The following is a 16,761-nucleotide window of genomic DNA, read 5'->3' on the forward strand; positions in this document are numbered from 1 at the left end:
CCATCTGAAAGAGAACAAATGAAGATTATTTATTCCCACCTCACTATAGCCAGGGAGTTAGCCACCATCCCTTGCCTTTGGCAGAGACACCAAGGCAAGGAGGGCGGTGAGACAGCTTTATAGTGGCATAAAGAGAAGGCTTCAGGTATACCCTGATTGAGGTTGTTTGCATGGGAAGCTGGAAGTGGGCTACTTAGAAGCAGAGCATTCTATAAGATTGGTCAGGGACCTTGTTTGGCTTTCTTTCATCAGTCCTAAATTGGAAGGGAGGGAATAGAGAATCTAGTAGTTGTTGACCAAATCCCGTTGGTTTCCAGTTAATTGATACTATGGTTTGGCTTCCAGGCTGGTGGCTACAGAGCTTGTGGGTCAGAATTCTGTTGTCGAATATGCTCTGGCCATTGTTGGTTTTCATATCTAGTCTCATATCCCTCATCAGCTGTCTACTGGCAAGGTTAGGTGAAATAGATGAGACCTAGATTAAACAGCAAAAATGCACAGGGAGATGTTTCAGAGGAAACTGGCTGGGTGGAAATGGAACCTATCCAACTGTCTTTTTGGAGAGGATGAGGGTGGTGCTGTCTCGGACACCATAGCAACTCGAACTCCACTCATCCTGCAGGACTTGGCCTTGGAACTCTAGCTGTTGCTTCTTTCTGAGTAGCCCCTCCCTCACTTCAATCTGACACTTCAGGTCCAGGACCAAGCTGCTGGAGTAAATGGCATAGGCGTGGCTCCCCCTGCTGTGATTCTTCCGGAAGACCTGCATCCGGGGAGGGAAGGTCTGCAGCAGAGAGACTCGAATGTCAGAGAAGATACTGTAATCTGCCAAGGAGGATATGGTCCTGAGGACCTGTTGCTCCCCACCAGGCCCCTGGAAGGACAGACGCTGGGGGGCCGAGGACTCCAGCTTACGCTGGATCTTCTCTTTAAGCTCCTGTATGGACTCATAAGGGTTCACCTGGATGATGAAATCCACATGACCCCACCGTTCCACTGTCACCTTGATGTCTCGGGCAAACTGGAAGGGAGAGGAGAGAGAGGGGTTAAGTCCACCTTCCGGTGTCTGAGGACAAACGTGCCCTTCAGGGATTTCCCTGGTGGTCCAGTGGTTAAGACTTCACCTTCCAGCACAGGGAGTGTGGGTTTGATCCCTGGTTGGGGAACTAAGATCCCACATGCCTCGTGATAGAAAAACTGAAAACATAAAACAGAAACAACAGTTGTAACGAATTCAATAACGACTAAAAAAGTAGTCCACATTAAAAAAATCTTTAAAAAAAATTCTATTGTGTGGACGGACGTTAAAACAAAACAAAACAAAACAACAACAAAAAAAACCACGTGCCTTTCACCTGTCTGTGTCCTCACAACAGCAGCAGCTGCAAACATTTTGTTTGGTTGCTAAGTCATGTCCGACTCTTTGCGATCCCATGGATTGAAGCCCATCAGGCTCCTCCGGCCATGGGATTTTCCAGGCAAGAATACTGGAGTAGGTTGCCATTTCATTCTCCAGGGGATCTTCCGGACCCAGGGATTGAACCCAAGTCTCTTGCATTGGCAGGTGAATTCTTTACTGCTGAGCCACGAGGGAAGCCCATTGAGGGGGTACTTCCCTTCCAGGGCCTGGACTGGGCGCCATTCATACTTTCCTTAATGGAGTCTATTCTCACAGCAGCCCTATGAGGTTGGTTCTGTGATTAGCCCATTTTACAGATGAGGAAATCATGGTTGAGCAGGATGATGTCATTTATCAACCATCACAAAAGTAGTGAAGAGCAGAGCAGTTATTTGAACTGAGGTCAGTCAGAGTCCCAGGTCTGTTTTTCACCATCAGAGGCCACACTCAAGGTCCTGGGAGCCCCAGATGGTTGAAGAGCAACATCTGCAAGGTGCTGGGAGAGGGGTTTGCTGTGTAGACCTCCAGCTGATCCTTTCAAGAAGGGATATAGGTTCAGCATGGCCAGGTCTTCTGGTTTTTCAAGATAAAAATCTTTGCAGGATTAAAATTTTTTTTTATTTTTAAAGATTATTTTATATTTTGACTGTGGTGGATCTTTATTGCTGCTTGCAGATTTTCTCTAGTTGCAGTGAGCGGGGACTACTCTTCGTTGCCATATGCAGACGTCTCATTCTGGGGGCTTCTCTTGTTGTGGAGCACAGGCTCTAGGCAGAGGCTTCAACAGTTGCAGCACTGGGGCTCAATATTTGCAGCTCACAGGCTCGGGAGTGCTGGCTCAGTAGTTGGAGCACATGGGCTTAGTTGCTCCATGGCATGTGGGATCTTGCGGGACCAGGGATCAAACCAATATTCTTTGCATTGCAAGGTGAATTCTTAACCATTGGACAACCGGGGAAACCCCATGATAGCTTTTATAATCAGGAAGAATCCAAAGGCACATACTTTTCAGCCCATTGGTGGCCCTTTGACAGCTGGTGGGCCCCCAGTTTGTAGTCTCTGCTCCTCATTAGGGAGACTCGATTCTGCTTCTGCTCTCTGCTCTAAGTACCTCAGTCTTTTGCACACAACGTTAGTCCTTTGCCCCTTACCCCCTACCCTAACCCTCTACCTGGATAGAGGTTATCCTCTACCCTTTTTTCCTGAATGCCTACATCCTTCCCTGGCTTTTAGGGCCCACCTCAAGCCCTAACTTCTTCAAGAAACCTTCCTTGGTGACTTGAGTGACATTTATTTTCTGATTGCATGGCCCCCCAAAGATCTGGGTATGAATTCTGACTCTGCTGCTTCTTAGCAGTGTGACTTTGGTTAATTAATACTACCTCTCTAAGCCTCAGTTTTCTCATCTGTAAAATGGGGATAATAATGCTAACGATAATAATAATACTTGACCTTTCTGTGTTACAGACTTGTCCCTGAACGAGTGCTTTGCCAGCTGTAAAGCACGATGCCAATAAAATAGATTCCTTTGCTCTTTACCTGCACCATGGGTTTGGCATTTTTTGTTTTCTGAGTAGTTTCTCTGGTAATTCCATTTCTCAGTTTTCTGCAAGTTTGTCTCATGGACTTGCTTTCTAAACAAAATCTTTCTAGCAAAATTTCTTAAGGGTAGGGGCTGTGTCTTATTTCTGTGCTAGTGTTGCCCCCGGTCATCCCCCATCAACCCCAAGCCTGGTACTGGCACAAAACAGCTGATTGGGGACTTCCCTGGTGATACACTGGACGGGGATCCGCTTGTCAGTGGAGGGGACACAGCTCTGATCCCTGGTCCTGGAGGATTCTGTGTGCCTTGGAACAACTGAAGCTCATCCCCACAGCTACTGAAACCTGTGCACCGTACAGCCCGTGCTCTGCGCCAAGGGAAACCATCGCAATGAGAAGCTGGTGCACTGCATCAAACAGTAGCACCCCCATGCCACCACTACATCAGCGAAGACCTAGAGCAGCCGAAAAAATAAAAATAAATAAATTACATATAAAAGAAACCAACCAGCTGATTGAATTGACTTGCCTGGACTCAGCTTATGCGAAGAATGATTGAGCCCAGAGAATCCCAATGACTCTTTGGTGAATTATGAGAAGAGGAAAAAACAGGAAAACAAGAATTTGAAGATAAGGAATCTGAAGCTCAGAGAGCTGAATAATTTCCCCAAATTCACAGAGCTGGTGGGTGGTGTAGCCAGGCCCCAAAGTGATGCTTAAGCAATATTGGCTCCCTCAACACAGAAGTAAATAAGTGAATTGTTGTTTAGTCTCCAAGTCCTGTCGGACTCTTTTGCAACCCCATGGACTGTAACCCACCAGACTTCTCTGTCCATGGGATTTCCCAGGCAAGAATACTGGAGTGGGTTGCCATTTCCTTCTCCAGGGGATCTTGTGGGCCCAGGGATAAAACCTGTGTCTCCTGCACTGGCAAGTGGATTCTTTTCCACTGAGCCACCAGTATCTCATTCCAAACTTCTAGCCTCTGGTAGCCAGAGAAGAGACATTACCTTCAGTTTCCAGTTGGGGACGTCATAGCAACAGTACTGTTTCAGGCAACAGCGGGCACTCTGAGCCACTGTATCCCATCTGTAGCCTGTTGCCACGTTGTAGGTGGGGTCAGCCGGATCCAAGATGATGGGCCTGTAACACAGAGAGAGGGAGCCCAGGTTCTTTCTTGCTTGGAAGCCTGAAAACAGAAAGAAATCTTCTTGGCAATCATCTGAGCATCTGCTATGTTCAGAGCCCAGGGTCGTCAGTCCAACAGGGTCCACAACTATTGCCAGAGAGTAACAGAATGACGAGGGCTTCCCAGGTGGCTCAGTGATAAGGAATCTGCCTGCCAGTGCAGGAGACTCAGCAGATCTGGATTCGATCTCTGGGTCAGGAGGATCCCCTGGAGGGGGAACGGCAGCCCACTCCAGTATTCTTACCTGGGCAATCAGCTGGACAGAGGAGCCTAGGGGGCTACAGTCTGTGGGGTCACAGAGAGTCAGACTCGCCTGAGCAACTGAGCAGCAGCAGCAACAGAAGGAAGAGGATCCTGTTTCTAAGAATTCCTCAGGACTTCCCTGGTGGTCCAGGGGCCAAGACTGCACTCTCAGTGCAGGGGGCCTGGGTTCGATCCTCAGTCAGGGAACTAGATATTGCATGCTGCAGGTAAAGATCCCGCAGGTAGCAACTACGATCGAAGATCCTGACTAAATGCCACAACTAAGTCTCAGTGTGGTCAAAATAAATAAATAAATACTTAAAGTAAATTTCTCTTGGGGAGAGTATTTTAGGTGTTTGTAAGGAATCTTTGAGGTGTACAGAGGTTGAGACCGCCAAAGCCATGATGGAACAAGAATAGCGGTCCCTCAGGCAGACCACACCAGCGTGTGGGCCTCTTAAGTTCAGAGCTTTCACATTGCTGAACAGGCTACATAAATGAGTTCAAACCTAGAGCTTCTGAATTGCTTTGGACAATAACAGTACCGCTGGTACCATTTACTGATGTTTCCTGAGGCACGGGGTCAATCTTAGGTAACCTATTTTAATCCCTGCAACAATTCTCTAAGGTATGATGATGACGGTGGTAGTGATGATGATGATAATTTCTCCCCACTTTACAGATGAGAAAACTAAGGCACAGACCTCCCTAGGTTCTCCCAACCTGAAGATGGGATTCTGATCCATCTCCTCTGCCTCAACAGAGGGGAGGTTGAGCTCCCTCCAAGCGTCTCTCCTCTAGGTAACTGTTGAATAGATATTTTAAAGAATATTGGCCTGAAGGGGTCTGATAGATGACTGAGGTTGCGTGGGGTGACCACAGGTCTTGGATGTCAAGCCCATGATGAAGACCTGGCCGGTGTGTGGTTTTCTGTTTTTGTTTTATTTGGCTGAACTGGGTCTTAGTTGTGGTGTGCCAGGTTTTCATTGCGGCACGTAGGATCTTGGCTTCGGTACACGGGATCTTTTTAGTTGTGACTTGTGGGATCTAGTTCCCTGACCAGGGATCAAACCTGGGCTCCCTGCATCGGGAACATGGAGCATTAACTACTGGACCACCAGGGAAGTCCCAAGACAATGTACTCCAGGAGCTTTTGACTTAGGCGGGAGCTGAGACTTTGTCTAAGTGACAGAATATGTTAGCAGGCTAGTGACATGAAGTGGACACTTTAAACTCCATGCTTTCAACCCCCAGCATCCCTGGTTCTCTGAAATGGTCCTGCCTGACGGAGTCAGGGAGCAGTGCCACTCTGTCCTGTGGATTCGACTCACCTGATCCAAGTAACCCACCAGGTGAGCTGGCATGTAGAGCCTCTGCCTAGTAATCAAATTAGTTCCCTCTGGAGTTTGGACCAGAAGTGATGGATGTTCCTCATCACCTTGGAGTAAGAGGGGAGCAGGGCAGGTGTGGAGACAGAAACAGAGGCAGTGAGAGGGGAGGGAGCACGTGGGCCATGAGAGGGAATGACAGAGAAGGGGAGTCTATACTAGTTTGCCTCGGGTCCTAATGGTTTTCCCAGGTCAATATTCTAAGCATCAATATAATAAATTGTCTTTTCATAAGGAGACCTGGTTATTCTTTCTTGTTAAAAAAAAAAGACCTGACACTCACATGAAGGAACAGTAAATATTCTTACAATATTGCTTACAATGACCTAAAGCTTCTAGTATAAAGAGTTGTCTCAGGTTGGGTTCTCCCAGAAGCAGAACCTAAGATGAGGATTTGAGTGCAAGTCATTTATTTGGAAGGAGGTGCCAGGAAGCACCACAGAGCAAGTGGGAAAGTGAGACAGGGACGGGAAGGATGCCAATAAAGCATATGTATCAAGGTGATTACCTCTGTGAGCAGCTGGGGGTTGGACTCTGAGAACTAGTTGGGACACATGACCCAGAAAGAGTCCCTCCATCTGGGCTGGGAGGGAGCTGAGGTATTTACACACCAGCCTCTGCCAGTCACTAAGGAAGCTGAAAACCCACAGGCAAAGGGACACAGGTGCTGACAGCTGGAGGTTGAATCAACCTTCCCTGAAATGGTAAAGGCCCAGGGGATACGAATGGGTATAAGCAGCATGTGTTACAACACTGAACATCTAGCTGGCATCTATCATAGGATAGATATAGTGGCCCTTTACGTGTATTTTCTCTGACTATTCTAAGAGTCCTGCATGGCTGGTGGCAATTACTCCTGTTCTGGGCTTCCCTGGTGGCTCATTAGGAAAGAATCTGACTGCCAATGGAGGAGATGGGTTCGATCCTGGTATGGGAAGATCTGCTGGGAAGGAAATGGCAGAACACTCCAGTATTCTTGCCTTGGAAGTCCAATGGACAGAGGAGCCTGGTGAGCTATAGTTCATGGGGTCATGGAAGAGTTGGACAACAACAACAACTACTCCTGTTTTCAGATGAGGAGTGAAGGCTCACAGAGATGAGAAAATAGCAGAGCTGGGATTTAACTTGGGTCTCCGTGGTTCTTTTTAGTTTCTCATGCTGGGAAAAAGCACTGAAATGGTCTTCTGAGGGCAAGAGGATTAACAAAGAGTGGAGTGATAGCTCGAGGAATAAGGAAAAGGCTTATAGACCCTAAGGCCCTGGCGATTTGAAGGGCAATCAGCTGGAGATGTCAACTGTTTCAGGGTGAGATATCCGCTTTTCTACTTAATAAAGTCCACCCAGGCTTCCCCGGTGGTCTAGTGGTTAAGAATCCGCCTTGCAATGCAGGGGACACAGGGTCGATCCCTGGTCCAGGAAAATTCTACATGCAATGAAGCCCACAGTAGCCACAACTACTGAAGCCCGTGCACCCTAGAGCCAGTACTCCACAACTAAGAGAAGCCACTGCAGCGAGAAGCCTTCGAACCACAGCTAGAGGGTAGCCCCCACTCGCTGCAGGTGGGGAAAGCCCATGTGCAACAAAACTTGCCACAGCCAAACAGTAAAATAAATAAATCTTTAAATATGTATATTATATATGGTGATTTTATATATAAAATAAAGCCCACCCAGGAAACTCAATACCACCTTCCCCTTAATTCTCTTTCTCTGAGATGTGGCTGGCATGCGGCAATCCAGTACCTCTCTTCTTTGAGCTGGTTTCTGACAAAGTCCTCAATGATCGGGTTCTGCAACGTGTAGTACTTGGTCCAGTAGACGCAGAGGCGCTAATACTCTATGAGCAGCTGCAGCACTGTAACCAGGCCTTTGTCCAACCTGAAATGCTCGCTCTCCTTTGTACCCGTTTCCCAGGCATAGATGGTCAGTAGCTCAAGGGCATACATTGGGGACAGCTCCGCCCTAGGGCACTGGGCTTTCACATACTGTTGAAAGACATGGGAAGAGAGAGAGAGTGATCCCAGGATTCCTTGGAAGGATGACATTGGACCCGAAACTGAAAAAATCCAAGTTCTTGTCCCAGTTTTGCTATCTACCGGCTGCATATTCTTGGCCAAGTCACTTTTCCTCTCTGGCCTTAATTGAGTTTCCCCATCTTAAAATTAAGCAACTGGGTGAGTCCAGTGGGTTTCAAACTGTACTTGACATAACTTCCGGAATGGAATGATGAAGAAGTATCCCCAGGAGTGAGCAGGGACTTTCCTGGTGGTCCAGTGACTAACATGCCATGCTCCCAGATTCCATCCCTGGTCAGGAAACCTAGATCCCACATGCCACAACTAGAGATCATGCCACAGTGAAGGCAGAAGATCCTGCATACTGCAACTAAGACCTGGTGCAGCCAAACAAATAAATACTTAAAAGACAAAAAAGGGAGTCAGCAGATTGGGCTCTGTCACAAGCACCCCAACCAAAATAACTCTATTTTAATCTATTTGGGCTTCCGGGAGATTTCTTTTAAAGAAAAATCTTCTTACCTAAAGAAAAAAAAATGTGTTTGTGTATGTATTGGGGGACTATGTTATTGTTGCTGTTTAGTTGCTAAGTTGGGTCTGACTCTTTTCGACCCCGTGGACTGTAGCCTGCCAGGCTCCTCTCGGACTAGATAATAGCTGAGAATCTGTAGTGAACGTTGGGGTTGCTTCTCTAACAGGCCTGTCTTTCTTCCCCATTGTTTAGTGGCCATGCTGTTTGGATGTGATTGGCCCAATCCTCATCTCCAGGGTTGGCCCTGACTGGACAGGATCACTAGGATAAACCTATTCCCCCTTGCCAAGTGGTTGGTTCAAGAGATGCCTTGTGATCTAAGCTGGCTCATTTTGAGTCAAATCTAGTTCTTTTGTTCTGTGGTTGAGAGAAGAGAAGTCTAAGTGAATGTGAGGGCAGGAACAGATGTGGCCATTTTGCCACCATGAGGGAAACCAGCTTGGGGACCAAGTTGACATATAATATTGAGAGAAGCTGTTCCAGGTGGCGCTAGTGGTAAAGAACCTGCCTGCCAATGCAGGAGACATAAGAGATGCTGGTTTCATCCCTCGGTTGGGAAGATCCCCTGGAGGAGGAAATGGCAACCCACTCTAGTATTCTTGCTTGGAGAATCCCATGGACAGAGGAGCCTAGTCAGCTACAGTCCACGGGGTCGCAAAGACTCAGATATGGCTGAAGCAACTTAGCACACACACACACACACACACAAGAGAATTAAAGAGAAACAGAGCTGCAGCCTTCACCAAACAGTGCCTGAAGCTCTTTCCACTGTTGTAGGTTTTCACACATGAGTTGATAATTCTCTCTATTGGTTAATCCAGTTAGAATTGGTTTTTCTGTTACTCTCAGTTAAAAAACAAAATGAAAAAAATTAGAGCCAATTACCCAGGTTAATGTTCTATTTTTGATGGCTCTATGGTGGGGGAGGGGGGAAAGCTTTCTTTCTTTATCTCCTACCCTCAATATTGGAGAAGGAAATGGCAACCCACTGCAGTATTCTTGCCTGGAAAATCCCATGGATGGAGGAGCCTGGTGGGCTACAGTCCATGGGGTCGCAGAGTCAGGCATGACTGAGCAACTTCACTCACTCACTCACCCTCAGTATATGGCTATACGTAGTGCAAACTTAAATGATATATTATTCCAACTGACATCTCAAAAAAATTTTTTTAAATGACTTTGTGCATGAGCATGCACAAACTTGGACATCTCTGAGATCAGTGATATTCTTACAGTTAAGACTTGGTGAAATCAAACAAAACCCAGAGAATCTAACTTACACATTCCTTGGCCCCAGTGGATGAATTGGTAAGCATCAAAAAATACTTTTGAATCATGATAGTAAATGACAACTCCTGGGATGTTACAAAGTCTCTAGATAAAAATGAACTAACAACTTTTTTAGCATCACAAGACTCTAGTTCTGTTTAAAGTATAATATGAACTTTGTGTCCTTGAGTATTGATCAACACGTCTTGTAACACTTGGTTAAATAAACATTCTCAAATAAAAGAAAACATCAAATGAATAATACTGAGTCAAGAAACTTTCAAAAAACCATATGCAGCCAACATCTTGTCTTAGAGGCAGAATCTTTTAGGTTGTTTGTTTTTAGGCTGCGTAGGGACCGTGGTTCCCTGACCAGGGATGGAACCCAATATCCCTGCAGTGGAAATGTGGAGTCTTAACCACTGGACCGCTGGAAAAGTCCCTTAGAGGCAGAGACTTGTACAAAGAAAGGGCTATGGAAGTCACGCTGGTATGTTTTTCTGTGGACATTGCCAATAAATGTGCATGTCATATTCAGGAAGAAAACATTTTGTACACTTAGTCAAACAAACAAAACACAGATCATTCTTTTGAGTTCTAGCTCTTCAAATCCACAAAACTTTGGATCATTTCCTGTTTAAGTGACTGACTGGCCAAAAATACCACTTTCTTTTTTTTTTTTTTCTTCCATTTATTTTTATTAGTTGGAGGCTAATTACTTTACATCATTACAGTAGTTTTTGTCATACATTGCAAAAATACCACTTTCATTCTTGACTTTGGTGTTGCTAATATCTGAAGATACATCACAACCTTTGTTGAGGTGATAACTATGTAAGAAAACACTATTTTTCCACCATAAACATACTAACTATAAACAAACTTTCATAGTATCTTGACTTTTATCTTTAAATACTATTTTTTTTTTTCTTTTTTGGTTAAACCTGTCTTTCTAAAGTCTGACTCTTAACCAGTTTTTTTAAAATAAGAAATCATTTTTTTTTTCTTTCTTTCTCATTTTTTGTTTGCTTCTGAGTCTTCCTTTCATAAGCTGAGATGACTCAGGTCATCTGGGTATTTGGAAATACCCTTGGTACCATGCAGACATCCTATGTGAAATCTAACAGTAGCTTGCCATAAAATAGGTAACTAACTAAATTCTCTCCTGGCCCACAGCCATTGCCCTCCTCACAGTTTCCCCCTGCTGACAAGTCTGGTTCCTGCCTTTTCTTCCCCTCCCTCCCCCATCTTCTGCCCTTGCCCCCATCAGGCGGCCTCCTCACCTCCGGGTACCAGTGTTTTACCAGCCGCAGGAGGCTCTTCAGCTTGGTTGGCTTGTATTTCACGAAGTTTCTCTGCAGCTCGCTGAAGGATGGGGAGAAATGTCCAAGAATAGGGCAGGCCTCAGTCAGTCCCACATAGACCTCTGGGGAAGGCTGAAAGTTGGGAACAGAAGATCCTGAGGAGGCAAAGGGGAGACAGTGAGGGCTTAGAAAGCCCCAGTTGCTAACAAGTCCTCAAGGCTTTTTGTTGTTTAGTCATTAAGTCATGTCACTCCTTGTGACGCCAAAGACTGTAGCCCACCAGGCTCCTCTGTCCATGGAATTTCCCAGGCAAGAATACTGGAGTGGATTGCCATTTCCCCCTCCAGGGGCTCTTCCTAATTCCAGGGGTCTAATTCGTGTCTCCTCTATCGGCAGGCGGATTCTTCACCGCTGAGCCAGGGGGAAACTCTCAGGGGAGAGACTGCTAATTCATTTGAGTATCTCTCCAGGGAAGCCTGGAACTATATAGCTTGAGAGACTAAAGGTTTGCTTTCTTGACTGTCCTTCTGGAGAATGAAAAGTGAGTTTTGCAGAAACAGACTCACAGATATAGAGAACAGACCTGTGGTTGCCAAAGGGGGAGATGGATGGGTGGGGTAGGGATAGATTGGAAATTTGCATTTCGCGGATGCAAACTATTATATATGGCATGGGGAAACAACCACCCCCAGGGTAAGTGTTCCAGAGCCACCCGGGGGTTGCGCTAATGCTTTCCCTTCCCTGACTCTCCCTTTCTCTTCAATCTTATATTTATCTGCGTGATTCTTTGATCAATCTGTTTGCCCCACTGAACCACAAGGATAACCAGAGCTGAGTCAGTCCCAGGCATTTCAGTCGCCCAGCACCCAGCTCGGGATGTGGGTTGAATGGGTGCATGCAGGGGTCTGCACATGGCCACAGAGGAGAAGGGAGGGAGCTGTGGGTCCTCCCCCTGGGGAGGGCAGGCGTGTGAGTCAGGGGGACTTACCCTTACTCAGGACTCTGTAGGCCGGCACGATGGTGACTGTGACTTGCTCTTCCACCTCCCAGGTCTGAATGGTGAAGGCGACAGCAGAGGTGACTCCGTGGACCAGCCTCAGGTTCTGGGGCTGGAGGTGTAGCAGATCTGGGCAATCCGTGAGCTTTTCATAAAGCATGCTCAGAACATGCTCGTGGTGGTTGTAGTCCTGGAAACTGCTAAAACCGCAGGACACCACCAGCTCCACCTCCGTGAGGTTCCTGAGCGCTGTGCCATTCCCGAAGGAGCCCACCTGTGGAACACAGAGCCCCATCACCCCAGGGCCACTTCCGGGACCAGGGATCCCTAGGGCTTTTTCAAGGATGATCCTGTTCATTGCTAGTCACCTCACTGATGGGTGGGGAGTACCCACATCACCCCTTTAGAGGGGAGGAAAGTGGAGAGGTCAAGATGGCAAGCGGCTCACCCAGGGTCACACAGTGGATGTGTCAAATCCAGGCAGCTGGACTCCACAACCCACGTTTCTTATTTACTCTGCTGCCTTGCTTCCGAGACTCAGCCTTGTCTGCAGAGTGATCCCCACTCCAAGGAAACCATCATCCTCTATAGGGTGGCAGTTGGAGGATTCTGGGGGGTGGGAGGGGCAGGTCTGAATAATTTTGTGCTCTGTGTGTGTGCGCAAAGTCACTTCAGTTGTGTCTGACCCTTTGCGACCCTGTGGACTGTATAATCTGCCCAGCTTCTCTGTCCGTGGGATTCTCCAGGCAAGAATACTGGAGTGGGTTGCCATGCCCTCCTCCAGGGGATCTACCCCGACCCAGGGATCGAACCTGTGTTTCTTACCATCTCCTGCACTGGCATAATTTTATGTCATTAAAAAAAAGGGTGTGGAGACCTAGGGGCTTCCCAGTTGGTGCTAGTAGTAAAGAATCTGGCTGCCAATGCAGGAGACATGGGTTCCCTCCCTGAGTCAGGAAGATTCCCTGGAGAAGGGAATGGCTTCCCACTCCTGCATTCTTGCCTGAAGAATCCTATAGACAGGGGAGCCTGGTGGTCTCCGGTCCATAGTATCAAGAAGAATCGGACACAACAGAAGTGACTTAGCACACACTCGTGCCCTTGGTGATCTAGCTGGGTGGGATGAAAGGAATGGGAGGGAGGTCCAGGATGGAGGGGATATATGAATCTACATACGGCTGACTCACTCTGTCGTACAGCAGAAACTAACATAACACTGTAAAGCAACTATATCTCCGCAAAAAAAAAAATGTTTTTGAATAAAAAGGGGGCACAGGATTTCTTGGTGGATAAGAGCCATGGGCTGGGGAATGGGGCAGCCTGATCTTGACCTCTCCTCTCGCCCCTGTTCCTCAGTGGTGTGATCTTCTGAACCCTGTCCCTCATCAGTCATCTCAGAGTAACGATAGCACGTGGATCACTGGGTTATTGGGAGGATTCGGTAAGACTGTGTGTCGAGGGCTTGCCGTGGTGCCGATTACACAGGAGGTCAGCCATATAGCTCTTCCTGCTCTTTCTCGAGCTGACTTAGATCACCTCTTCTGCCTGAGCTTCAGCTTCCCCATCTGAACTGAAGGAGACCGAGCTGGATGATCTGAAGGGGTCTTTTTGATGTTCCGAGATCCTGGGCTTGCTCTCCAGTCCTGCTGCCTCTGGTATGCAAGGCCCCCAACTCTTTGGCCTTCTCTCTTTCTCACTCGAGAGGTGGAATCGCCACAGACCTCAGGTGGGTTACCTCTGCTTGTGGGTGGAGTCATTGAACATTGACTATGACCCAGCTGCCACCAGCTGGGCCCTCACGGTGTCCGGCACCACTGAGAGCCTTTTATACACACAGCCTTTTAATCCTCACTCTCACTAATTGAGGCGGCGTGTGTCAGTCTCTCAGTTGTGTCCGAGACTTTGTGACCTCATGGACTGTTGCCTGCCAGGTTCCTCTGTCCATGAGCCTTTTCAGCCAAGAATACTGGAGCGGGTGGCCATTTTCCATCCCCAGGAGATCGTCCCAACCCAGGGATCAAACCCACGTCTGCTGCGTCTCCTGCATTGCAGGTGGAGTCTCTACCTGCTGAGCCATCAGGGAAGTGCCCAGTTGAGGTGGAGGGACTAGCATATTTATCCCCATTGTACAGATGAAAAAAAGGAGGCAGCTGGGGGCTAATTGATTTGCCATGGACTCATAGCCAGGAGTCCTGGTCGCAGTCAGACAGAGGGTCAGAACACAGGGTGTGGTTCTTCTGCCTCTTTATTTCCAGTGACCCAAGTCTACATGCCAGGCCCTACTTCTGTGGAAGAGAAGTCTGCCATCTTTATTTTCCTCTTCCTTTTTTTTTTTGACCTCACCATGTGGCATGCAGGATTTTAGTTCCCCATCCAGGAATCCAGGAATCAAACCCACATTCCTTGCATTGGAAGCATAGGAGTCTTAAGCACTGGACCTCCAGGGAAGTCCTCCTCTTCCTTTTCCATTTTTCTTTCTCCACCTGCCTTCAGAGTCAGCGTCTCTGCCCCACGTGAGAGCACTGGGGCTGGCACTCTGTGTGCCGATGAAAGCCACAACCCCCTGAAGGCTGTGCCCTTCTTACCTTTCCCAGTGGGAAGATACAGGCAGAGAGGGAAGAGCATTCTAGAACAGGCTGCATGACTTGCTTCAGTCCAAACCTATTCCAACCCGAGGATAAGCATTCACTCATATGGATCAGCACAGCTCACCAGATTTTCATGGGAGGGAAGAGGGTTTAAAGCCCAAATAAAGTGCTAATTTCTCAATAGCCATTGCTCTTTGGGTGTCTCTATTATTTATTAGTTTCAAGATTGGAGAAGATTGCAGGCAGGATTTGAGGGCTGGGTTAATACCACTTCCTGCCATCAAAACTCACGTTTGAGACATCCTTCCGTCCCACTCACCTGCCCCGTGCCATCTGCATTATTCTCAGAGTTGGTGGGGTGGTGTGGGTTTGGTCTGGGAGGATCTCCGTGAGTCATGCTGGTGCTCCAGGCCCAGAAGGAAGCTCAAGCAAAAGTTGATAACAGTGCTTTTGTTTTTGAACATTGACTAATCATTTAGCCTGCACCACTCTATTTGGTTGATGAGGGGCAGATGATGATGATGGTGCGGGTGCGTGCTCAGTCGCTCAGTTGTGTCTGACTCCTTGCGACTGCATGGACTATAGCCCACCAGGATCCTCTGTCCGTGGAGATTCTCCAGGCAAGAATACTGGAGTGGGGGCCTTCCCTGGTGGCTCAGTGGTAAGAATCCATCTGCTAATGCAGGAGACACAGGTTCAATTCCTGGTCCAGGAAGATCCCATATGCCACAGAGCAACTAACCCCATGTGCCTCAGCTCTAGAGCCCAGGAGCCGCAACTACCGAGCCCTGGTCCACAGCTACTGAAGCTGCTGTGCCCCGGAGCCCATGCTCTGCAGCAAGAGATGACATCACAATGAGAAAACTGTGCATTGCAGTGGAGAATAGCCCCTGATCTCCACAACCAGAGAAAAGCCCCTGCAGCAACGAAGACCCAAAGCACAGCCAAAAATAAATAAATAAAATTATTCAAAAAAAACCAATACTGGAGTGGGTTGCCATTTCCTCCTCCAGGGGATCTTCCTGACCCAGAGATGGAATCCGAGTCTCCTGTATTGGCAGGCGGATTCTTTCCCGCTGAGCCACTGGGGAACCCTGCCCCTACCCCCTGCTGTGATGCCCGTGAGGTCATCCCGATTACACGTGAGAAGAGTGAGGCTGAGGGCTTGAGAGACAAGATGGTGACTCTAAGTTCACCCAGCTAATGAGGGAAGAAGCCAAGAGTCAAACCCACGTCGCGTGTCAAAATGTATGGTTTCTCACTTCTAAATCACATGGCTTCAGGCTCTGGGTGCTGGGGATGAGAGTAGAAAAGTAACATGGGAGTTTTGAAACTACTGAAACGAGTGATGAGACTCCCAGTTTCATCACTCCCAGTTTTGAAAATACTGATATCCTCCTGTGTAACCACTACTGGACTTCCCTGGTGGTCCAGTGGATCAGACTCCGTGCTTCCAATGCAGGGGGTCCAGGTTCGATCCCTGGTCAGGGAACTAGATTCCACATGCTGCAACTCAGAGCTGGCACAGCCAAATGAAAAAGAAAACAACCACTCCCCCCAAAAACCTGTCCTAAATACTAACATCCATTAATTTAAGAAAAACTTAAACTCAACTGCACTGTTTCACGGAGAGACCTCCTTCTGCTAATATTCAGCCATTAGCTAATATTCAAACATTGAAATCCAGACGTTGTTGACTCTTACATGTAAAGAAACCTGAGTTGTAAATACACCTTTACATTTCTGGTCATAGCACAAGTAACTGGGCAAATTTAAATTTTCATACATGAAAAAAAGGAATATGGCTTAATATTTGTATAGTTTTCTCTTACACACAGTGTACTAAATCAACTTCTATCACTATTCTGCAGTCTATTTAAGGACTGAATTTCTAAAGTACCTTCAGTTGACTGGTTTGTAGGGTGCACCTTGGGGTGTGGCAGGATGCCCACTTTTCTGACCCACTGCTGGGGGTGAGGTGCGTATCTTCTTAACTGAGGATCCAGTTTCCTTTTTGTCTCCATCAGGCCAGATCCTAGGAAATGCATTCAGAACAAAGAGAGCTGTTGACATCTTGCTGGCACAAGAGCACAGGAAATCAGTGATAACTTGTTCCCAGTTGAAACCTTTGATCCCCTTATCTGACCAGCTGCCTAGCAGAGCCTCCTGAATCAAACTTGGGCTTTAAGAAGATCTTTCAGCTTGGGGTGCACTTAAAACACTCAAGGGAGAGATTATGTGGGTAAATACCTTTAATTTTGTCTTCTGTCCTCACCATGTGGCATGTGGGATCTT

General features: G+C 47.3%; 1 protein-coding gene across 1 annotated transcript; it reads right to left on the bottom strand.

Moving 5' to 3' along the window:
- Window positions 1–8: 8 nt before the first annotated feature.
- Window positions 9–15,783, bottom strand: OASL (2'-5'-oligoadenylate synthetase like). Its single transcript, XM_070475414.1, is given in 5 exon segments — window positions 9–1,021; window positions 3,952–4,084; window positions 7,505–7,746; window positions 10,861–11,036; window positions 11,870–15,783. Coding segments are annotated over 5 exon segments (1,398 nt in total). The 5' UTR covers window positions 12,237–15,783; the 3' UTR covers window positions 9–541.
- Between the last annotated feature and the right edge of the window lie 978 nt (window positions 15,784–16,761).

The sequence above is a fragment of the Odocoileus virginianus genome, chromosome 12 (genome assembly GCF_023699985.2).
Source record: "Odocoileus virginianus isolate 20LAN1187 ecotype Illinois chromosome 12, Ovbor_1.2, whole genome shotgun sequence".
Taxonomy (NCBI): domain Eukaryota; kingdom Metazoa; phylum Chordata; class Mammalia; order Artiodactyla; family Cervidae; genus Odocoileus; species Odocoileus virginianus.